Source organism: Nerophis lumbriciformis, linkage group LG21 (assembly GCF_033978685.3).
Source record: "Nerophis lumbriciformis linkage group LG21, RoL_Nlum_v2.1, whole genome shotgun sequence".
NCBI lineage: Eukaryota > Metazoa > Chordata > Actinopteri > Syngnathiformes > Syngnathidae > Nerophis > Nerophis lumbriciformis.
Window position 1 is genome coordinate 10,092,622 of NC_084568.2, and position 25,205 is coordinate 10,117,826.

Here is a 25,205-nt window from a genome sequence, read left to right on the forward strand (position 1 = left end):
ACGGTACATACACATATGGAAGCACATGCCAGATAAAAACCTATAAAAAAAAAAGCTCAACAGATATGGGGAATTTACTTTGATATTTTAGGTCACAGTGGAACCGTTCCACCACAGAGTCCGTCTGGATGAGCCATAAAGACAAAAAATATATAGCCCAGTTGTCTCTGTTGATAAAAATATTGAATGTTTTTTGCTTTTTTTGCTCCAATGGAAGTGCCTCCGAATCCTAACCCAGAATTTTACAAATTGTTGGTTCCTTCATAGCACCACATTTGTTATATTTGGTCTTTCTGTAGGTGATGAGCGAGACTCAAGGAGAACAGAAAAGCCTTGTCCACTCAAATGAATCTGTGGCCCTAGGAGGTGGACCCCTCTGCTCCCTGAATGAGGTAATGTTACGTACACTTTAAGAGCAAAGATCTTTTCGTTCATATTCTGCTTATTTGGGCCCCGATTATGGGGGAAGCAGTCTCAGTAGTGAGGCCCAGATAGTCCTGTCTCTGGAGATATCTCCTGGAGGTCATCTGAGGGGACATCAAGGTGTTACTTGTTCAGCTGTGCGACATCGGTCGTCCAATGTGTTCTTGGTCTATCCTGAGGCCTCTTACTGTATTGGCATTCCCAATATACCTTACTAAGGAGGCCTCCAGTAGGCAAATGAAACAGATACCAAAGCCACCTCAACTGGGTTCTTTAGATGTGGAGGAGTAGCAGCTCCACTCTAAGACCCTGCCTATAGGTTTTATTCGGTTACGTGACTTTTGAAAGGAAGTACACAAAGTAGTGGGCCACCACACCAACTATCTGAGTATGCAAGGGGCCTTGATCGTACCACTAAAAGTAGATACGAGCAAAAAAATTTAACTATGCCGTGGAATCTATCCCTATATTTTATCAAAAAATATTTGTCGAATGATATCAAGGATTATACATCGGTTCCATTCTCAGACATGTCGAACTATCTGGTGCTCCAGACATCATTCGACACGACAAAACAGATGGAAACTTGAAAAAGCATTGAGGTCTACAACTTCTTTGTGTGTGGCTGAGTCAAGGAAATTGCTATTAAGACTCTCCCGAATAATAATAATAATAATAATAATAATAATAATGCATCGTTTTTGCTTTGGAAAGGTTGCATTTCACAATTTACCTTTGAGTCTAATGCCATGTTTGTTGTTGTTGTTGCACGCCCCATTTAAGAATAGCGTGGTTTTTAAAAAAAAATAACTACAGATGTCAACATTGTGTATGTGCTGAATGATTCATTTATGATTGTTTATCAAATATAACTATAGATGGCAACATTGTGTATGTGCTGAAAGATTAATTTTAATGTTTATCAAAATATAACTACAGATGGCAACATTCTGTAAGTGCTGAAAGATTAATTTATGATTGTTTATCAAATATAACTATAGATGGCAATATTGTGTATGTGCTGAAAAATTAATTTGTGATTGTTTATCAAATATAACTATAGATGGCAACATTGTGTATGTCTGCTCTAGCATTATCCTCTGCCATCAGTTGACAGCTCTGACGCTCTCTTCAAGACATACTGTTGCAGATCTAATGATACGACTACAAAGGCAATCATTAGTTGCAACCTAGGCCGTCCTGGTACCATGTGACTTTTACCATGGTGTTTGTGAAAACGAAAGCATGGTTGGCACAGAAGTCCAAAAAAATATCACCGCTTTCCTCTTCATTGCGCCTTATCAGGTCGTTCCCAACATTGGCATTGAAGTCCCCCATTAAAATGACTCTGTCCCCAGTTGGACTGCTACTTTATGCACAACTGTAAACCGCAGCCCTCGTACAAAATATCAATTTACTGAAGTTTTTGGCCATTGTAGAAAATAGTCCTTACTTCCCACTCACCCTATTTTCCTTCTCCTTGATACAGGAGATTCTCCTTTTTAAAGCCACTTCTGCAGCCACTTTGAGCTGCTTGGGGGAATGCTTCACTTTGCTACACCACAATGTTGTTCGCTCCCACAACCAGAACCAGAACCAGAACCACTGTTCAGAGAGTTTGACTCGAACAGCTTCAGCAGAGAAGCCCAAGCCCTGGAGTCAGCGCTGCAGCTTCAGTGTGAATGAGGTGCAGCCTGGCAACCTCAAGTCGAGCAGTCAAAGCCCGACTCACTCAGCTAGTGACAACCAAAGTCCCAAACACGGCAGCAATGCTAGAAAAGAAGATAAAGACCAGAACTGCATCCAGAGTCATCCAGGTGAGTGGACTAATTTGATTTTGACTTGAAAATGTTGAAATTCAATCATTTATCTTACACAGGCTTAACTTAAAGCATACCAAACAACTTTAGAATGATCTAGTAGATGTAGAGCTACCATGTACAACACCATTGACCGCTGACCTCATAAATCAGTCAGGGTTAGCAGGTGAGGCTTAGCCTCAGTTGTCCTGAGTGCACTAAATGAATACATCACAGAAACCAGAGAAGGCATTGTGTTATGATCGAGTGGTGTGGATCCCAGAAAAATGCAGAGGCGGGATGTCTTGCAAGCAATAAGTCTTCTGCTTTATTGCAAGGCAGTCAAAAAACACAACAAAAGGCGATGATGGCGTAAACAAGCACATCAGGAAAATAGAAACCAAGCCAAAAAACATGAAGAACTAAACTGGGCAGACCTGGATAACCGGAGAGCGATCCCTAAATCTGGGAACATATCCTTCATGGATTTGTTGAAAACATCCGCAAACGAGAACAAGATGTTGCTTGTAGCTAACAGCATAGCCATCTTTGTCTCGGCATAAGAAACACCCTCGGGTCTCCATTTGGTAAGATGGTCCAAAATGCTGGGCTGTGACCGGTGCTGCGTTGCCACAGCCTTGTGCTTCTCCAACTGTTGGTGTGTGATTATATCTCTTCGGCCACCGTGTTCAATGGAGAAGTCGGATCTACAAAATTTGCAGGAGGCATACCCCTTCCCCTTGGAGTTGTCCTGGATTAATTTAAATTTTGGAACTTACACACGTATTTGCTCTTCTTACTTGTCATGTCTGAGACACGATGTCTCTTCTTCTGCTCTGATTGCCACGCTTGACTTTGAGGTGTAACCGTTATTATTAGAGATGTCCGATAATGGCTTTTTTGCCGATATCTGATATTCCCATATTGTCCAACTCTTAATTACCGATTCCGATATCAACCGATACCGATATATACAGTCGTGGAATTAACACATTATTATGCCTAATTTTGTTGTGATGCCCCGCTGGATGCATTAAACAAGGTTTTCCAAAATAAATCAACTCAAGTTATGGAAAAAAATGCCAACAAGGCACTGCCATATTTATTATTGAAGTCACAAAGTGCTTTTTTTTTTTAAATGCCTCAAAACAGCAGATAGGAGGTAGCGGGGGGTGTATATTGTAGTGTCCCGAAAGAGTTAGTGCTGCAAGGGGTTCTGAGTATCTGTTCTGTTGTGTTTATGTTGTGTTACGGTGCGGATGTTCTCCCGAAATGTGTTTGTCATTCTTGTTTGGTGTGGGTTCACAGTGTGGCGCATATTTGTAACAGTGTTAAAGTTGTTTATACGGCCACCCTCAGTGTGACCTGTATGGCTGTTGACCAAGTATGCCTTGCATTCACTTGTGTGTGTGAAAAGCCGTAGATATTATGTGACTGGGCCGGCACGCAAAGGCAGTGCCTTTAAGGCACGCCCCCAATATTGTTGTCTGGGTGGAAATCGGGAGAAATTTGGGAGAATGGTTGCTCCGGGAGATTTTCGGGAGGGGCACTGAAATTGGGGAGTCTCCCGGGAAAATCAGGGGGGTTGGCAAGTATGACTAGGAGACGCAACTGCTCTGTACTTCTCCCTACGTCCGTGTACCACTCCGTACAGCGGCGTTTTAAAAAGTCATAAATTTTACTTTTTGAAACCGATACCGATAATTTCCGATATTACATTTTAAAGCGTTTATCGGCCAATAATATCGACAGTCCGATATTATCGGACATCTCTAGTTATTATTGTTTGGCCGGCAAAAGTTTAGTGTAGAAATATTGTTGTCCTGGTAGAAATTGGAAGACATTTGTGAGAATGGTGACCCTGGGAGATTTTCTGTAGGGGCACTGAAATTTGGGACTCTCCTGGGAAAATCGGGAGGGTTGGCATGTATGATAATATATTGTTAATGAATTTATTATCATTTAATTAATTCCACCATGTTTGATATTTGTCCCAAATTCATTTATTTTTACAAGGTACTATATCCATCATATATTCTAGATCTATTTAGTCAATAATTTATCATGTCTTTGATATACTGTAAATGTATGAAGTTTCTTCTTCTACAGACAGTTCATTTGGAAGGTACATATCTCCAAAGAAGCAGATGACCAATGATGCATCCCAACCTTTTCTGTATAACAACCAGTCCCACAAAGATGAGGTATTGCATGTCTTACCATTCCATTTTACCACGTAATTAATGGGTCGTGTAGTGTGTCATGTGGTTTGGACATTGTTGCAGATTCTCAATAGGAAGGATGGAAGATACTTTGTCATTACACGAGTACAACGCAAATTCATTTTCAGCACAAACCCGTTCAAAAACAGACACACATTGTGCAGAGTGACAGAGTAGGAACTCTGATGGGTCACCACTTATGGCGCCCCGTATAAAGGTGGGGAAAAGGTGAATGCGGAATGTGAGGGGAAAAAAAGTCTGGGTACAGCAAAAAAAGATGAGAGCCACGATGAGCACACATACACATGTTACGACACAGAAACCACAAGACTTGCAACAGGACGGTGGGGGGTTAGGGTGGTGAAGCTGGGGCCCTTTGACGCTGCTCCAGCCATCCGTCGCCCCGAAGGAGGTAAGCGGTTGCACAGGCGTGAGGTGAGGGTGGGGGAATGTGTGCATATGTATCCATTAGAGATGCGCGGATAGGCAATTATTTAATCCGCAACCGCATCAGAAAGTCGTCAACCATCCGCAATCCACCCGATCTAACATTTGATCAGAACCGCACCCGCCCGTTGTTATATATCTAATATAGACGATGCAAGGCATTAGTGAGGTTATAAAGCTTTTGCCTGTTAAAGAAAGGAGACTGATCCAATGCAGTACAGACATTCGCGTGCCACGCTGTCACGACCCAGACGCACACCAGTGCGCAATCATATGGGAGCCGCGCTGAGCGCACCTCCAAGCCCGTCTCGCTGCCGGCGACGGCCGGGTATATGGGCCCGACGCTCCAGCGCCATCCATTTTCAGGGCTAGTTGATTCGGCAGGTGGGTTGTTACACACTCCTTAGCGGGTTCCGACTTCCATGGCCACCGTCCTAGCTGCTGTCTATATCAACCAGGGTGAGCCCCACCCCTTTCGTGAGCGCACTGCGCGCGGAGTGACCCCTGTTACGCGCCCCCGGCAACAGGGGTGGCGGGCAGGTAAGCTGCGCGGGCGGAGCGCGCGGAGTGACCCCTGTTACGAGCCCCCGGCCACGGGGGTGGCGGGCAGGTAAGCTGCTTACCTGCTGCGCGTGACGCCGGCCGCGGCGGAGGCGGGGTGTCGGTGCGGTGGGCGCGGTGGTGACCCTGGACGTGCGTCGGGCCCTTCTCGCGGATCGCCTCAGCTACGGCTCCCGGTGGGGCCCTCTCGGGGGAAGGGGCCTCGGTCCCGGACCCCGGCGAGGCGTCCCTTCTCCGCTCCGTAAAAGTGTCCATCTCTTCTTTTTTTTTTCTTCTGTTGTGGCATATGCTGCAGGTGCCTGCTCGTTTTTCGTATGTGGGTAACAACATTTAACTATGTATATATATTTCCGAATTGGTTTAACTGCCACCCGCCTGAATCTATTTAAAATCTAATTTTTTTTTATTTCAACCACCCGACCCGACCCGACCCGCGGATAAAATCTAATTTTTTTTTTATTTCATCCGCCCGATCCGCGGATAATCCGCGGACTCCGCGGTTGTGCCCGCAAACCGCGCATCTCTAGTATCCATGGTCCATGGTGTGTGTGTGTGTGTTATTACTGTAGGCCTGCAGTCGTTCTGAAGGAACAGAGTTTATCTCTCCAGGTGTTGTTGACCGGGAAGGAGTTTGTTTCGTCTTCGCTGCACTGTCGCCTGGGAGAATCTCGAAGCAGGTCGCTTGCAGTCAGGGAAAACAATCCAGATTAGAATGTTTGTGTTTGAGCGAGCGAAAACAAAATTATACTTTTCACTCTAATTGTCTATTTCTGGTCCTCAAATTCATTATGCGAGGCAAACGGTGTCTCCGATGTTGTCCAGTTTGCGATTTAGTCCAAATGTACAAAAATCTGAGCGACTGTCCACGCTCTGCCCGCATCCTCCAATCATTTGTGGCAGCTTTGGGGTACCTTGAACAGCTGCCAGCATCCTTTAATTTGCTGATACATCAGGGTAACGCTTACTCCAATAAGGCGATGTCCTGAATAGGTAGATAGCTTCAAAGTCCTCTACTGAAACGGTCGCCAGGCACCCGGCACTCTTCTTCTCCCAAAACTCTGTCTAGTGTCCAGCAACAACCGTTCCGACAGGCAGGTTCCCCTCTAACCTGAGGTCTTGTTAATTTTGTTGAGAGGCCAATTGATCAATTCCATTGTTTAGATTTTGGAGATCAGTGCAAAAAGAGGCTAAAAAAAGTTAAACAAGACAAAGAGGCAAGCAGGGCAGATATGGAGAGGGAGGGAGTGTGACGGCCTTTGCCTTGAACCAGGAGACGCAAGATGAGGTACAAACACTTGTTTGAGGCATAAAAAAGCACGACTCGGTATACAGTCTCCCGTCCAAAAGCAGAACCTAGTAACTCACTTCTAGCTGATTTTGATAAAACAAACGAAAACCAATCTATTTTATATTAAAGTCCCATCCATTCACAGAGATTTGATTTCTGCTTTGTTGATGTTAATTGGTATCCGCAATTCCAGCCTGCAATTTTCGTTCAGAATGTTCAGCATATCACCTAGTAACTCCAAAATTATTATCAGCTCAGTTTTGACCAAAATTGAGTTACCGGTACTGGGTTTTGCCTTTGGACGGGAGCAGTGGGCGAAACTATTATTTGATTCTTTGCGTATTTTGTCAAGTTTACACCCTTACAAATACATGAATATAGTACATAATTTTTAAGGTAGGTTTTAGGGATGTTCCGTTTTTACGCTGCCGATTGTGATACCGATCATCCATGATTGAAATTGGCCAATCCCAAACACATGTATGATCTGTATTTCTATTTATGTATGGTGAGTGCTATTAACAGTGTAACGATATCAACACAAAATCGAAACTAGTTTTCTTATTTTCTTTTATTACACGTAATTGTTTGAACCAAACAAAGTCAATAGTACACAATAACTAAACAAAATCAAATTAAAAACTATCTACTACTGTTTTAAATCCTCAAAGTCCTCCCGTGTCCAGGGAATTATTCCTTTATTTTGTAAAAATTAAAGGGATCTATTATGCAAAAGCAACGTTTCTTACCTATTGGTACCTGTTTTTGTATATTTGGGATCTGCATGAGTCCCAAAAATTTGAAATTAAAGCATGGAGGCATGGCGGAGGTATTTATAAAACTTATTAAACTTGCCTAACAGTTAGTAAGTCTAACATTACCTAAAGGCCCTTCAACAACAACAACAACACTACTAATCATGGCAGAATTGATGAGAGACAACAATGACTATTTTGGGACAAATGATGATACAGAAACTTCTATTTTTGGTCCTGTATATAAGGAGGATGTTCTACAAGTTTTAGAAGCTGTGTGCTAAACAAATGCAGCTTTAGTGAAACACTAAGCATCATGTAGCAGTATTGCTAAGTGCCAAACAACATATACAAACTGGGATAAATACTGATGGGATGTTTATATCTTCCTCTTTACATCAACAATTCATATTCCTCACAAAGTGTTATAAAAAAGAAATGTGTTGGATGTCAAAGTTGACCAACTTGTGGGTTTGCGTCCACAACCTTCTACTATCCAGTTGAGAGGCATGATTTATAATCTAGAATTAACTTTCCCCAACTCAGAGGCGATGCAGCAGCATGTCAATATAGCAGCATAAGCTAGTTAGCTCTCTGTGATCACAGCGCAGCTAAGTATAGTTTGTCTGCGTTAGCGCTTATAATAACAATATTGTTAATCCTTTTTAGAGCGCTTTATGGGCACAATCTTGTACTCCCATTAGCTGCATTGTTGGCCACCTTTTACTTGCCATGTTTTATTATTTAGAATGCATAGAAAAAGAAAAACATATGTGTTTTTCTTGTCTTAAGGATTGTGAACGATAGGCACAATTTCCCAAAAAAGTGCACTTCCAAACAGAACTTCAACAAACTACAGAAAAGTGCTGGCTGGATGGTGCTGTTGTGTGTTTGAGGTTGTGTATTTATTGTAGAACGTGACAATAACCAGTTTAAGTATTACAGTAGTATTTATATGGAGCCAGCATTCCATGTAATTGTTTGCATGGGTCCTTTTTGGCACCAGAATAATTTTTTTCACTTAATAAAAGTTTTGTCCAAAAATGTCTGTCAGCAGCTGACCAACAGACCTGACCAGCGAGATCCCAGCGACGAGACCACAGACACCGAGGTGAACGAAGAGGAGGACCTTGGGGTTCTTGATGAACAACGAAGCATCATTCGCCATCTATTGTCCCAACTCAAACTCGGCATGGACCTCACCAAGGTAGACTTGTCCCAAAGTATCACTTCTTGTGTTTCATAAGGATTTAGTCCCGTCCATAATTAAGTCAAGTGCTGCTAATAAGGGCTGGGCTAGTATGCATAACCAATAATCACTAAACTTCAATAATCACTAAACTCAATAAAAAAGAAAGGCATAAGATTTCTGTGTTCACGTAACCACGGACAAAATCACAGAATTGGCCAAAAACGGAATCTGCTGTTAAACGCAGAATATCAGGGAAATTTTGCATTTCCTTTGGAAATCGAGGTCCCAGAGTCTGGAGGAAGACAGGAGAGGCACAGGATTCACGTTGCCTGAAGTCTAGTGTAAAGTTTCCACCATCAGTGATGGTTTGGGGTGCCATGTCATCTGCTGGTGTCGGTCCACTCTGTTTCCTGAGATCCAGGGTCAACGCAGCCGTCTACCAGCAAGTTTTAGAGCACTTCATGCTTCCTGCTGCTGACCTGCTCTATGGAGATGGAGATTTCAAGTTCCAACAGGACTTGGCGCCTGCACACAGCGCAAAGTCTACCCGTGCCTGGTCTACGGACCATGGTATTTCTGTTCTAAATTGGCCCGCCAACTCCCCTGACCTTAGCCCCATAGAAAATCTGTGGGGTATTGTGAAAAGGAAGATGCAGAATGCCAGACCCAAAAACGCAGAAGAGTTGAAGGCCACTATCAGAGCAACCTGGGCTCTCATAACACCTGAGCAGTGCCAGAAACTCATCGACTCCATGCCACGCCGCATTAACGCAGTAATTGAGGCAAAAGGAGCTCCAACCAAGTATTGAGTATTGTACATGCTCATATTTTTCATTTTCATACTTTTCAGTTGGCCAACATTTCTAAAAATCCCTTTTTTGTATTAGCCTTAAGTAATATTCTAATTTTGTGACACACGGAATTTTGGATTTTCATTTGTTGCCACTTCAAATCATCAAAATTAAATGAAATAAACATTTGAATGCATCAGTCTGTGTGCAATGAATAAATATAATGTACGAGTTACACCTTTTGAATGCAATTACTGAAATAAATCAAGTTTTTCAAAATATTCTAATTTACTGGCTTTTACCTGTATACACATATATATATATATATATATATATATGTGTATATATATATATATATATATATAGATATATATATATATATATACATACACACGTGTGTGTGTGTGTGTGTGTGTATATATATATATATACACGTGTGTGTATATGTGTATATATGTATATATATATACATATATATGTATGTATGTATGTATGTATGTGTATGTATGTTTATATATGTGTGTATATATATGTGTTTTTGTGTTTGTGATTGGAGCACATACTTGTTTGTCACAAAAAAAAAAAAACATTCATGAAGTTTGGTTCTTTTATGCATTTATTATGGGTCTACTGAAAATGTGAGCAAATCTGCAGGGTCAAAAGTATACATACAGCAATGTTAATATTTGGTTACATGTCCCTTGGCAAGTTTCACTGCAATAAGGCACTTTTGGTAGCCATCCACAAGCTTCTGGCAAGCTTCTGCTTGAATTTTTGACCACTCCTCTTGACAAAATTGGTGCAGTTCAGCTGTTGGTTTTCTAACATGGACTTGTTTCTTCAGCATTGTCCACACGTTTAAGTCAGGACTTTGGGAAGGCCATTCTAAAACCTTAATTCTAGCCTGATTTAGCCATTCCTTTACCACTTTTGACGTGTGTTTGGGGTCATTGTCCTGTTGGAACACCCAACTGCGCCCAAGACCCAACCTCCGGGCTGATGATTTCAGGTTGTCCTGAAGAATTTGGAGGTATTCCTCCTTTTTCATTGTTCCATTTACTCTCTGTAAAACACCAGTTCCATTGGCAGCAAAACAGGCCCAGAGCATAATACTACCACCACCATGCTTGACGGTAGGAATGATGTTCCTGGGATTAAAGGCCTCACATTTTCTCCTCCAAACAAATTGCTGGGTAATGTGACCAAACAGCTAAATTTTTGTTTCATCTGACCACAGGACTTTCCTCCAGAAGGTCTTATCTTTGTCCATGTGATGTCAGATGAAACACAAATGTATGATTGTATATATAAGAAAACTGTCTTCTTTTTCCTTCTTCTTTCTCTCCCCTCCTGCTCCGGTCCGGTTGCACCAATCACTAAATATAGCCAAACATTTAATAAAGTCCGATACAAATAGAAGAAGTATCGCACACTTCTGTTTGATAAAGTAAGCAGCTGTTTGGCCTGCGCGCTGTAGTTTGGGGACCCCGGGTCTACACTAACCATCAAAGTCTTTACTTGGATACCAACATCATCCTTGTACATCTTGTACATGCTGAGAAAAATGTTATTTCATTTGGAAATGTCCTTTTCAACAGCAAGCCTTTCCGTTTATTGTAGGAGGTTAATTGGATTTAATATTCATGCCTGAATAGGAAAATAAAAGTGGATCTTCTCTCCTCGCAGGTTGTGCTCCCAACGTTCATACTGGAGAAGCGCTCCCTACTTGAGATGTACGCCAACTTCATGGCTCACCCCGACTTGTTTCTCTCCATCACGGCTGGCTCAACGCCGGAGGAGCGCATGGTCCGCTTTGTCGAGTACTACCTCACCGCCTTCCACGAGGGCCGCAAAGGGGCGGTGGCCAAGAAGCCCTACAACCCCATCCTGGGGGAGACATTCCATTGCACTTGGCATGTGCCCCCGGACCACGTTCGATCTCTCAGAGAAAGCGGCTGCTTCACGTCGACCACTCCAAACTCCTCACATAGGCTCCCAGAAGGCGGCGGAAAAACCCCACCCGAGTTTTACCAGGTTCGGTTTGTGGCTGAACAGGTGTCCCACCACCCGCCTGTGTCAGGCTTTTACTGTGAGTGCAAGGAGAAGAGGATGTGTGTCAATACTTACGTCTGGACCAGGAGCAAGTTCATGGGCATGTCTGTTGGAGTTTCAATGGTTGGAGAAGGTAAGAAAATATTTTGATTATTTCCACACAGAAGCACTTTGCTCAACCTCTTTTCTATGGAAGTAGAATTGTCTCACATCAACTTATATATATCAATATGATATTAATACATATGCATATATTAATAAATATACAAATACAAATGCGATATGCAAATAAATAAATAATTTGTATAAATAAACGCGTATTTGTAAATATATTTTTGAGATTTGAAAATATATACAAATAAAATGTATAAATATAAAAATGTGACATACAAATAAATCAAGAATTTGTATAAAAGAATGACAGATTTGAGTACTATCGACTTTGTTTTGCTCAAACAATCGTATGTAACACAATAAAAAGGAAATTGTTTAAATATTGTGTTGATATTGTTACATTGTCAACAGCACAACAGTCACAAATCGATCACAGTTAATACATGTGATCGTTATGAGCCTCATAGTTCTTTATTTCATATAGTTCAAAAGCACAATACTGTATGTGTTTTATTTTAATGTGTGTGTGCGTGTGTGTGTGTGTGTGTGTGTGTGTGTGTGTGTGTGTGTGTGTGTGTGTGTGTGTGTGTTCGTGTATTTCTACCCTTCTTGAGACATCAACAGGGAAAAGTACCTTCCATATGAGGACCGGTGAACAAGTTAGGACATAAATCACGGTCCCAATACGGAAAACCATTGCATCTAATATAGAATGTCTCATTTGCACCCCTGGTGGTGAAATCTATCAAAATTAGGGTGGTCCCAAAAAGGAGGGATTTTTCAAATTGACTGTGTCAATTTTAAAAGTGCTCCCCCTCTGGTCAACATATGAAATAACAAGTGTGTGTAAGAAAGTGAAATGCGCCCCCTTTGGCCAAAATTAATTATATATATTTTTTAAATGTATATAGAGACATACTGTGATAACTTGAAGTAAATAATGAAGATTAAAAACCAATTACAAACAAAATATTAAAAAGAAAAATGCCTAAAACTATCCTTTTTTATATTTGCATAGTATGTCTATATTATTAATGTTGTAAATACAAATCTTTATATATCTAGAAAGGGTGGTCCTAAAGAGGTAGACATTTTTCGGAGGTCTCAAGAAGGTAAGAAATGTGTGTGCGTGCTTGCGTCCGTCCGTGCGTGCATGTGTACTATATAGGACGATGCATGAATGCATGCAATCATTCATGCACAAAAGTAAAGCTAGCCAGCTTATGGTGTCGAACAATACATGTACACTTTGTGCTTGACTGATTTAAGTGTGTGTGTGTGTGTGTGTGTGTGTGTGTGTGTGTGTGTGTGTGTGTGTGTGTGTGTGTGTGTGTGTGTGTGTGTGCGTGTGTGTGTGTTAGGGAAAGAGATGTGACATTAGACAGCTGGCTGTTACATAATCATCAGAAAGGAAGAGGGGAGCGATGCCTGATGGAAGTCCAGATGTGTCTGGGGCGGACAGTCTGAAAAAATTCTGTATGGCGATGTCATCGAGGTCAAGCTAAATTGACCCTCTTAGGACGTATTTTAACTCCAGTAAAAACATGGCGTGTATACATTAGTTTACTGATGGAGGGATGTCAAATATACATTGTACATTCACTCCAAAGCGACATATGTTCCATAGATAGTGTGGACAACAATAACCTTCTATTGTTTGACCTTTTGTACACTTAAAGGGGAACTGCACTTTTGTTTGAAATGTTGCCTATCGTTCACAACCATTATGGGAGACAAGAAGACAAAAACATTTTTTTGTTTTTTTTTACATTCTAACATGTAAAAAATGGCTCATTTTCCGTAGCTAGCAATGCAGCTGATGTTAGCAATCAATTCTACCTTGGAATCACTTTAAAAATGCATTCAAAAACCGTCAACAATACTTCATTTACGTTCCGTAACCTGTATAATAACCAAACTGTCGAAACATTGTTATTGTAAGAGCAAACACTGAGGAACTCTTTTTCTAGCGTACTAACACATCGGCATGCTACGGTATTAGCAGTAGAAGTTAGCTACAGAAAGAGATAAGCTAGGTTCTACGTCAACACGGAACATGTTTGAGTTTCTAATGCACAACACAATGTGATAGGACACCAATCAGTACTAACTGAAAAACATGAACAATCATATTACAGTTTCTGTGAAGTATCAACTACTCAGTGGCCTAGTACACCTACTCAGTGGCCTAGTGGTTAGAGTGTCCGTCCTGAGATCGGTAGGTTTGGAGTTCAAATCCCGGCCGAGTCATACCAAAGACTATAAAAATGGGACCCATTACCTCCCTGCTTGGCACTCAGTATCAAGGGTTGGAATTGGGGGTTAAATCACCAAAAATGATTCCCGGGTGCAGCCACCGCTGCTGCCCACTGCTCCCCTCACCTCCCAGGGGGTGATCAAGGGTGATGGGTCAAATGCAGAGAATAATTTCGCCACACCTAGTGTGTGTGTGACAATCATTGGTACTTTAACTTTAACTTTTAACTTTATTATTTCATGTTTTGTTTGTACACAGCTAGCCAGGCAGTGTATGTACTGTAGTTGTACTAACACACAACGTGCTGCATGTACCATGATCAATAGAAAGTGTGACTCACTTGATGGACAGTTGTCTGTCTGGTCCAGCTGGCCGGGTACATTTTTTCCGGTTTATTTGGGTAAGCACTCCATTTATGTCAAAATAGCATGGCTTCAAATTCCACATTTTGCAGCTTCGAATCACTTTCACCTCATTCTCTCGGCTTACGTCTGGTCCAACGTCTCACTCTTCCTTCGTGCTGGCTTCTAGAAGCAGCAGTTCATCCTCTGTATATTCAGCTTCAAAAAGAGATGGTTGTGAATCCTCATTTGTACAAAGATATTCATCGTCTGTTACCAAGTCTGCCATGATTAGAAAATATTTGCGTTGTCTCTGGATGTAGGAACACACATTTGTTGCCGGAAGTAGGAGTGTGCTGCTATGGAAACTGAAATAGAAAGTAGTGCCATGTACTGTGCTGTTGTCTGTTTGAAGAGCAACATCAGTGTCAGGGATGCAATAAGGAGAAATAAACTCTTGAAAAGGCTTGTGACACACAATCTGATCATCCATCCATCCATCCATTGCCTCTCCGATGTTCGGTCACAGAGGTGGCAGCTTAAGCAGAGAAACCAAGACTTTCCTCTGCCCAGCTACATCGCCAAGCTCTTTCCAAGGGATCCTGAGGTGTTCCCAGGCCAGCAGAGAAACACAGTCTAACCAACGTGTCATGGGCCTTCCCCAAGACTTCCTACCGGTTAGACATGCCTGAGCCACCTCATCTGACTCCTCTTGATGTGGAGGAGCAGCGACTTTGCTCTGGGTTCCTCCCAAATCAAATCAAATCAAATCAACTTTATGACAGAGCTTCTCATCTCTAAGGGTCCACAACGCGACGGAGGAAACTCATTTTGGCCTCTTGGACTGCAGGCTGTCACTACTCAAAGCTTATGACCATAGGGTAGGGTAAGTTGTGCATTTAGAGTTCTGACTGCCCAGGGATAGTAGCTGTTCTTTAATATGTTTGTTTTACATGAAAGTGATCTGTACCTTTTACCCAAGGACAACATGGTAAACAAATGATGAAAACCGATGAGGGTTGTGATGAAGATGGTCCTTTATTATCGTCAAGGCTCTGGTGAGACACCTGGAGCTGACAATGGTACCCAGGGAGGATAGTGGACAGCCGATCACTTTTTCTGCAATTCCATCCATCTATTTATCCGGATACTGAGGGGAGCAGTCTCGGAACAGAAGCCCACCTGAGCAATCTCATCTGACTCCTCTCGATGTGGAGGACCAGCGGCTTTACTCTGGGTTCCTCCCAAATGACAGAGGTTCTCATCTCTAAGGGTCCACAATGCTACGGAGGAACCACATTTTGGCCTCTTGGACCGCAGTCTGTCACAACTCAATCAATCAACCAATCAAAATTTACTTATATAGCCCTTCATCACAAATGACATAACAATCAATGTTTAAGAAAAGACAGTTTAAAAAAAGACAGAAAGCCTCCGCACAACTGAAATAGTCCTGATTACAAACAGAAAACTGGTGCGGGGATTAGCAGTCAAAGGCAGGCGTGAAAACTACAAAATAAGAGCGCAGGACAGGAACTAGAACACTACACACAGGAGAGTACTAACAAACTCCAAATAATGTCACGGCCTGGTGTAACAGGTATTAAAGGTACTTTATTAAAAAAATGTCTAGCCTTATGGTATTATGTGTGATGCGGAGGATGTACTTAAGTGAAGAGGGTAGATGTTGAACCCTAACCATCCTTGTCCCACCTCTTATTAGCCTATATGGATGGCTCATAATCTACCACTGGGTGTGTGATCATCTACTACATCTCTATCCAACAAGTAACCAGTCTGTATCCATCAACCCAATATCTGCCCTGTTCCTCCCAGGTGTGCTGCATCTGTCAGAGCACAATGAAGACTATGTGTTCACACTGCCTTGCGCCTACGCCCGCTCTATTCTGGCTGTGCCCTGGGTGGAGCTGGGGGGGAAGGTCACAGTCAGCTGTGCCAAAACGGGGTACTCAGCCACAGTCACATTTCACACCAAACCTTTCTATGGAGGGAAAGTTCACAGGTAGGTAAATGTACCTGGCATATGTGGACCCTTTGAAAGCTTGGTCATGATGTTTGCGTTACTCGTTTGAACAAATCTGTCTTTTTACAGAGTAACAGCTGAAGTAAAGCACAATCGGACAGGAAACATTGTGTGCAAAGCGCAGGGTGAGTGGAATGGGGTCCTTGAGTTTACCTACAGTAACGGAGAAAGCAAGATTATTGATACCTCCAAGCTGCCGGTCATCAAAAAGAAGATCAGGCCAGTAGAGAAGCAAGAACCAAATGAGTCACGGTGAGTCAGGCAGATATGTAGTCTAATGAAATGTGTAGTTTGTCAAAACCATTGGTAGCGAAATTGTTGAACGGCTGATTTTTGGTTGACTGGCGGCCATTTCAGGTATATTCACCTTTGACTCTTACTCTTTGCCATGACGCCCGCTTGTTTTTTGAACCCTGATAGAGAGCTCCTCTGTGACATTTTGCATTGTCTAGCTGTGCCGCTTTGTGCAACAGTCTGTCCAAGAGCTGACTGTTACCCGATCCGAGTCTGTGAGAGGATCTGTCTAGAGTGCATACAACATGAAGGCCTTACAAACCACTGATGTACATTTCACCCCAGAAGTACACGTTTGGACCACAGTAGCTGGGGACAAAAAGAAGTTTCTGATGATAGTTTCCATGCCGAAATAATTGCTTTAGCTTTCGGGTCGTATCTGGCAAACGTTTGCACTTTTCAAATGCTGTGGTGACAGGAACAAGCCCCGGGCCTTTTTTCGGCGGCAGCTTCTTGAGCAGCTTTCTTTTTTTCCTTGTCTTTCATTCTTAGCTTTCTCATGTAGGCTTTCAAAGCTTTGTTCAAGGATTCAAGGAACTTTATTTTCATACCAACACAGGAGGAGATGGCACAGACTTTAGTACCCGAGGTCTCAGATTTAGCCTAATGAGTATCACAAGAACAATAGCATCTACACAATAACTTAAAAAGAAATGGATATAAATAAAATGGGTTATAAATAGCCTTCTTTAATAGGAACATAATATAAATACAAATGATTATTCACTAAAATAGAATAGGTTGTGATACTGTAGGGCAACAGCTTTCGAAAAGAAGCTGTTTCTTAGTATTGTGGTCTTCGAATACTTTGTAGCCTCCTCTGAGGGTAGAGGATCCATGAGGGTGTGCAAGGTGTGTGGAATCATGCACAGAAGCCTCTTCCTGCATCTGCTGAGGAACATGTCTGTTGTGACAATGCTGGTGTTTCAGGTGCCCGATAAGGTTGAAGCTCAATGTTTATTCCTTCTTTGCAGAATGTCTCCCTCTGAAAGTCCTTCATGATCAACGCCATGTTTGTTTGCAATAAGCAATAAGCTCAGGGGAAGTTTATGACAGACTTACAGCAAGGCATAGGAGAAGACTGATTTCCTCATTCTAACCCACCTACAGCACAATACGGGTAATCTTGCCTCATGGGAGCGTTTTTTTTTATCAGTTGTCATAGCTATTTTTTTTAATGTTTTTGGATTTATCAGCGTGATGTCATAATTCCTCATATTGGCCCAATAATTATCTGACGATAATTATCGTGCACCCCTGTATAAAATGGAATCTCAGAAAAGCCTACTAGAAATGTGGAATGGACAGCAAAGTGATGGTTGTTGCGGGGGAAGGAATGGAAGAGGCAGTCCAAAATGTTTACCCGAAAATACCCAAGTTACATGTGTCCAATCTGCCTGTGATCTAATTGAATGACTTGGTTTCTTCTGTTACTAGTTCCTCGCCAAAACCCCTACTGGGCCTCATTTTGAAAAATAAATTTCCACAAAAGTTGCATCAGCCTTCGATCTGATGTTTCCATGTTTATTTACGACATGGTTAGTTCATGTGCCTCACAATACGAAGATCCTGGGTTCGATCCTGGGTTCGGGATCTTTCTGTGTGGAGTTTGCATGTTCTCCCCGTGTCTGCGTGGGTTCCCTCCGGTTACTCCGGCTTCCTCCCACCTCCAAAGACATGCACCTGCCAAGCTGATTGGCAACACTAAATTGGCCCTCGTGTGTGAATGTGAGTGTGAATGTTGTCCGTCTATCTGTGTTGGCCCTGCGATGAGGTGGCGACTTGTCCAGGGTGTACCCCGCCTACCGCCCGAATGCAGCTGAGATAGGCTCCAGCACCCCCCGCGACCCCGAAAGGGACAAGCGGTAAAAAATGGATGGGGATGGTGGTGCGGTCCCCTCCAAGGTTTCTTAAGGGCTATATAAATAAACTTTGATTGATTGATGTCTCCCAGCTGGCCTGGAAACACCTCCGCATCCCCCGGTGGGAGCTGGACTAAGTAACTGGGGAGAGTGAAGTCTAGGCTTCTCTGCTTAGGCTGCTGCCCCGCATAAAATAGGGTTTGCCTTGCTTTATTTCATGCGGTCTGCCACATCATTTTATGTGGCCTGCAAAAAGTCAGAAATTATAAAACCCTTTCTGGCTGAATAAAGTTGTTTTTGTTTTTTGACAATTTTAACAGAGAAATGTACTGCATGTGATTGCCCGTCATCTTCACTTACGGTTTCAAATTAAGTTAACCATCAATCTTTTAGTAAAAAAGAGTTGGCTATGCAAATTGTGTAACGAGGCAATTATAGATTTATATTCATATATGATTACCATTACAAGCGACCCTCTTGTGACGTGGTCCTCAATAAAAAACGAGTTTGACACCCCGGATGTAGACTAAGGATGATGTGTTAAAGTATTCCCTGGACAATTGATTATGTTGTTTGTGTCCAGGCGTGTTTGGCAGCAGGTGACAGCATCTCTGCGGGCGGGGAACATGGATGAAGCCACGGAACACAAACACCGTCTGGAGGAGAGACAGCGAAGCGAAGGCAAACAGAGAGCTGCTAGCAAAACTCCTTGGGACCCCCAATATTTCATCCAAGAGGTGAGAAGAAGCAGAGACGTCAAAGTAATTTCATAGTTAATATTCCCAAGACAAGGACAATAAAGTTGGTGGGTTGTGAATGTGAAGAAAATCTTTAAATCCGGGGTGTCCAAACCTCGGCCCGCATGCCAAATGCAGCCCACTGACATTGTTAATTTGGTACGCGAGACTTTATTCTATCCACAGGGACATTGCATTTATCTTAATAATCTGACAATTACGATGCTGCTATCATGTCGCCATCTAGCGGACAACATGAGTAATTCGGGTAAATGACCTTTAATTGTTTTGTTTTTTATTTTGTTTTTTTACAGTATTTAACTTAATGACCGAATGCTAACAACCTTCCCTAGTCATAGTGCAAAAAAATACAATAAAAAATCCAACCAACACGCAATGTCAACAGACAGGGTCACATATAACACAAACTGCTCACTGAACTTTGTGGATATTATAAAAAAAAACATCCATGTACCGGTACCATAAAAAAATTCTAAATTACATCCATTACAAAGCATGATGGGAAACATGCAAAGCACGCTCCACACGTATCCATGTTTAGCGCATTTTAGCTGCTTGATATATCTGATTGATTACAAAACTTTAAGAAGGTTGTACCGAAAGTAAACAAGGTAGAAGTCAAACTTTCACATACTTTTAATATCCAATCATATTAATTATTTATAGATTATGTTACAAAACCCAAAACCAGTGAAGTTGGAACGTTGTGTAAATGGTAAATAAAAACAGAATACAATGATTTGCAAATCATTTTCAACATATATTCAATTGAATAGACTGCAAAGACAAGATATTTAACGTTCAAACTGGAAAACTTTGTTATTTTTTTTCAAATATTAGCTCATTTGGAATTTGATGCCTGCAACATGTTTCAAAAAAGCTGGCACAAGAGACAAAAAAGACTGAGAAAGTTGAGGAATGTTCATCAAACACTTATTTGGAACATCCCACAGGTGGACAGGCTAATTGGGAACAGGTGGGTGCCATGATTGGGTATAAAAGCAGCTTCCATGAAATGCTCAGTCATTCACAAACAAGGATGGGACGACGGTCACCACTTTGTGAGCAAATGCGTGAGCAAATTGTCGAACAGTTTAAGAACAACATTTCTCAACGAGCTATTTGCAAGGAATTTAGGGATTTCACATTCTACAGTCCGTAATATCATCAAAAGTTTCAGAGAATCTGGAGAAATCACTGCACGTAAGTGATGATATTATGGACCTTCGATCCCTCAGGCGGTACTGCATCAAAAAGCGACATCAGTGTCTTAAAGATATCACTAAATGGGCTCAGGAACACTTCAGAAAACCACTGTCAGTAACAATAGTTCGTCACTCCATCTGTAAGTGCAAGTTAAAACTGTACTATGCAAAGCGAAAGCTATTTATCAACAACACCCAGAAACGCCGCCGGCTTCGCTGTGCCTGAGCTTATCTAAGATGGACTGATGCAAAGTGGAAAAGTGTTCTGTGGTCTGACGAGTCCACATTTCAAATTGTAACTGTGGACGTCATGTCCTTCGGAACCAAGAGGAAAATAACCATCCGATTTGTTAAAGGCGCAAAGCTCAAAAGCCAGCATCTGTGATGGTATGGGGGTGTATTAGTGCCCAAGGCATAGGTAACTCACACATCTGTGAAGGCACCATTAATGCTGAAAGGTACATACAGGTTTTGGAGCAACATATGTTGCCATCCAAGCAACGTTACCATGGACGCCCCTGCTTATTTCAGCAAGACAATGCCAAGCTACGTGTTACAACAGCGTGGCTTCATAGTAAAAGAGTGCGGGTACTAGATTGGCCTGTCTGTAGTCCAGACCTGTCTCCCATTGAAAATGTGTGGCGCAATATGAAGCCTAAATTACGACAACGGAGACCCCGGACTGTTGAACAACTTAAGCTGTACATCAAGCAAGAATGGGAAAGAATTTCACCTGAAAAGCTTAAAAAATTGGTCTCCTCAGTTCCCAAATGTTTACTGAGTGTTGTTAAAAGAAAAGGCCATGTAACACAGTGGTAAAAATGCCCCTGTGAAAACTTTTTTGTAATGTGTTGCTGCCATTAAATTCTAAGTTAATAAAAATTTTGTTTTTCAGTTCGAACATTAAATATCTTGTCTTTGCAGTCTATTCAACTGAATACAAATTGAAAAGGATTTGCAAATCATTCTATTCTGTTTTTATTTACGAATTACACAACGTGCCAACTTCACTAGTTTTGGGTTTTGTAGAAAAAGTGTTTCTACTTCACAAAAATACCCAAGTAAGTTGCAATAAAACTACTCTGACAAGTACAATTTATCCAAAAAGTGTTAATAGCCCCTCCCTTCAGCAGAAAAAACATTCATGCTTGCTACATAGTGAGTTTGGAAATACAGTATACATACCCAGTATACATTGTGTGTGTTTTTGTGGGTGTACAGGGTGAAGCTTGGGTGTACCACAACCCGCTGTGGAAAGTTCTGGACCAGAAGCCTTGAAAGAAGATCCAGGAGGAGTCATCAACATAAGTGAATTAAAATCCCAAAAAGACAATCAAACTTTCAAACACGATACATCTCAGCTCGAACTGATCTAATTTCAACATTTTACCTTTTCATGTGCTCGTAGACGTTTCAAAGGCCTTTCATCGTGTACAGCAGGGGTGTCCAAACTTTTTCCACTGAAGGCCGCACACTGAAAAATCAAAGCATTCAGGGGCCATTTTGATATTTTTCATTTTCAAAACCAATACAGTATAGCCATTTTTTTTTTTTTTACCTTTAGTGCTCCCCTCCTGTTCTCAGTCATAAACATGTTAAAAATAGGTCATATATATATATATATATATATATATATATATATATATATATATATATATATATATATATATATATATATATATATATATATATATATATATATATATATATATATATATAGAATTTATTTATTTATTTATTTATATATATATATATATATATATATATATATATATATATGTATGTATGTATGTATGTATGTGTATGTATGTATGTGTGTGTGTGTGTGTGTGTGTGTGTGTGTGTGTGTGTGTGTGTGTGTGTGTGTGTGTGTGTGTGTGTGTGTGTGTATGTATATATGTGTGTGTATATATATATATATATATATATATATATATATATATATATATATATATATATATATATATATATATATATATATGTGTATGTGTATATATTTAGTTAATTTTATTTTTTATTTTTAATAGAAGGATGTTTTATATACTTTTTGTCAAAGTTTATTATATTAAAGTTTTGTATGGTAAAAACTAAATATGAAATATTTCCCCAAGAAAATTTTCCAAAGTGAAATATTTGATATAAAGTCATTGGAGACTTAAGTTGTTCAACAATTCATACCATTGATTTTAATTAATGTAAATAACAAATAATAATGACAGTTAAAATCACACATTTTTATTAAGTGAAAAGGGGAAAAAAATCATAAAAGTGATTTTAAAAAAATATGGGTCCTTCAATTATTATTTTTTACTTTCAACGCTTAAGACTTTAGATCAAGTTGAGATCCATCCATCTATTGTAATTTTTTTAAATACATTTTTCATATTTTTTTTGTTGCCTTTTTTGTCAAAGAAAACTTTGTATATGCAATATTTTCCCCAAAAAATATTTCAAAGCAATATTTTGGATGTAAAGTAATTGGAGGCTTGATAATAATTGTAATATTAATAATAATAATAAATATAATAAAATATATACAAATATATAAAATATTTAAAAACAATTTTTTAAATCAATAATTCATAACATTGATTTTGATTAATTGTTTTTTTTTTTTTATCAATGACAGCTTTAAAGAAAAAGAAAAACAGCCTGCCTGATTAGAGTCGACATTGCAACTTTTTCTTGTTACATTTCACCTGTATGCTTTTTTTAAATAGTATTTTCAGAATGTGCCAGGGGCCGCATATGGCCCCCGGGCCGCACTTTGGACACCCCTGGTGTAGATCATGAAAAGTTATTTTATACATTACACAACAGGAGTTTCAAAATACGTACTGAGAATGTTCGTGTTTTGCTGGCTCAGCAATATTTTATGGTTTCTATGGTTATGTACCTTCAAAGAGTTGACAAGACTCTGCAACATCGCGTGGACATCGGGGGCGGTACCTCTGGATTGGCAGAACTGGGTGGTGGTTCCTCTCTTTAAGAAGGGGAACCAAAGGGTGTGTTCCAACTATCGTGGGATCACACTCCTCAGCCTTCCCGGTAAGGTCTATTCAGGTGTACTGGAGAGGAGGCTACGCTGGATAGTCGAACCTCGGATTCAGGAGGAGCAGTGTGGTTTTCGTCCTGGTCGTGGAACTGTGAACCAGCTCTATACTCTCGGCAGGGTTCTTGAGGGTGCATGGGAGTTTTCCCAACCACTCTACATGTGCTTTGTGGACTTGGAGAAGGCATTTGACCGTGTCCCCCGGGAAGTCCTGTGGGGAGTGCTCAGAGAGTATGGGGTATCGGACTGTCTGAGTGTGGCGGTCCGCTCCCTGTATGATCAGTGCCAGAGCTTGGTCCGTATTGCCGGCAGTAAGTCGGACCCGTTTCCAGTGAGGGTTGGACTCCGCCAAGGCTGCCCTTTGTCACCGATTCTGTTCATAACTTTTATGGACAGAATTTCTAGGCGCAGTCAAGGCGTTGAGGCGGTCCGGTTTGGTGGCTGCAGGATTAGGTCTCTGCTTTTTGCAGATGATGTGGTCCTGCTAGCTTCATCTGGCCAGGATCTTCAGCTCTCACTGGATCGGTTCGCAGCCGAGTGTGAAGCGACTGGGATGGGAATCAGCGCCTCCAAGTCCGAGTCCATGGTTCTCGCCCGGAAAAGGGCGGAGTGCCATGTTCGGGTTGGGGAGGAGATCTTGCCCCAAGTGGAGGAGTTCAAGTACCTCGGAGTCTTGTTCACGAGTGAGGGAAGATTGGATCGTGAGATCGACAGGCGGATCGGTGCGGCGTCTTCGCTGTATTGATCCGTCGTGATGAAGAAGGAGCTGAGCCGGAAGGCAAAGCTCTCAATTTACCGGTCGATCTACGTCCCCATCCTCACCTATGGTCATGAGCTTTGGGTTATGACCGAAAGGACAAGATCACGGGTACAAGCGGCCGAAATGAGCTTCCTCCGCCGGGTGGCGGGGCTCTCCCTTAGAGATAGGGTGAGAAGCTCTGTCATCCGGGAGGCGCTCGAAATAAAGCCGCTGCTCCTCCACATCGAGAGGAGCCAGATGAGGTGTTTCGGGCACGTCCGACCGGTAGGAGGCCACGGGGAAGACCCAGGACACGTTGGAAAGACTATCTCTCCCGGCTGGCCTGGGAACGCCTCGGGATCCCTCGGGAGGAGCTGGACGAAGTGGCTGAGGAGAGGGAAGTCTGGGCTTCCCTGCTTAGGCTGCTGCCACCGCGACCCGACCTCGGATAAGCGGAAGAAGATGGATGGGTACCTTCAAAGACTCCAGAAGGGACATGACGTCAGACTGCTGCCTTTTGTCGTCCAGCTGATCGACCCACAAACTTAACATTGGTAATAACTATTAATAAAGGTAGTTAATAACATTGGTAATAACTGCAAGCAACCATGTTCAGGAGGCATCAACACATACCTCTGAGCGTCTGGCTCTTGATGCTAGGAAGACCCTTCTGTCCCCGCATCGGTCCTGTCCTGAGAACGAGACCTCCTAGAGATGGAAATGAAAGACTGAAGGAGGTTAGTTACTTCTGTGCAGTCGATGATCAGACATTTTTGTAATCTAATCTGCATGCTATATATTTAAAGTAGCAGTAGAGTGTAAAAACAAGTTGACTTTATATACTTAATTGTCTTTCATTGTATCCTTTCATCCATCCATTTTCTACCGCTTGCCCCTTAAACTGTATTCAATTGTATTTACCATCTGCAAAGTATGTGAAAATACCATCTAAACATCACAAAATGCCAGAAATTCAGTCGGCCATCTTCAGCAATTCTTGTAGATTCTA

At 41.6% G+C, this 25,205-nt stretch overlaps 1 protein-coding gene across 2 annotated transcripts in view; it reads left to right on the forward strand.

Annotated features, from left to right (window-relative positions):
• LOC133621398 (oxysterol-binding protein-related protein 10-like) overlaps window positions 1-22,001 on the forward strand; it is a 34,846-nt gene extending 12,845 nt beyond the window's left edge. The window contains exons 4-12 of one of the 2 annotated variants that reach the window (XM_061983446.2): window positions 300-392; window positions 1,913-2,240; window positions 4,332-4,426; window positions 8,550-8,702; window positions 11,165-11,663; window positions 16,079-16,265; window positions 16,356-16,538; window positions 19,026-19,179; window positions 21,627-22,001. In XM_061983446.2, the coding sequence (XP_061839430.1) occupies window positions 300-392; window positions 1,913-2,240; window positions 4,332-4,426; window positions 8,550-8,702; window positions 11,165-11,663; window positions 16,079-16,265; window positions 16,356-16,538; window positions 19,026-19,179; window positions 21,627-21,683 (1,749 nt within the window). In that variant the 3' untranslated portion in view covers window positions 21,684-22,001. The remainder of the gene's footprint in view (window positions 1-299; window positions 393-1,912; window positions 2,241-4,331; window positions 4,427-8,549; window positions 8,703-11,164; window positions 11,664-16,078; window positions 16,266-16,355; window positions 16,539-19,025; window positions 19,180-21,626) is intronic. The other variant, XM_061983447.2, reaches the window with a different exon arrangement.
• The last annotated feature ends 3,204 nt before the right edge of the window (window positions 22,002-25,205 follow it).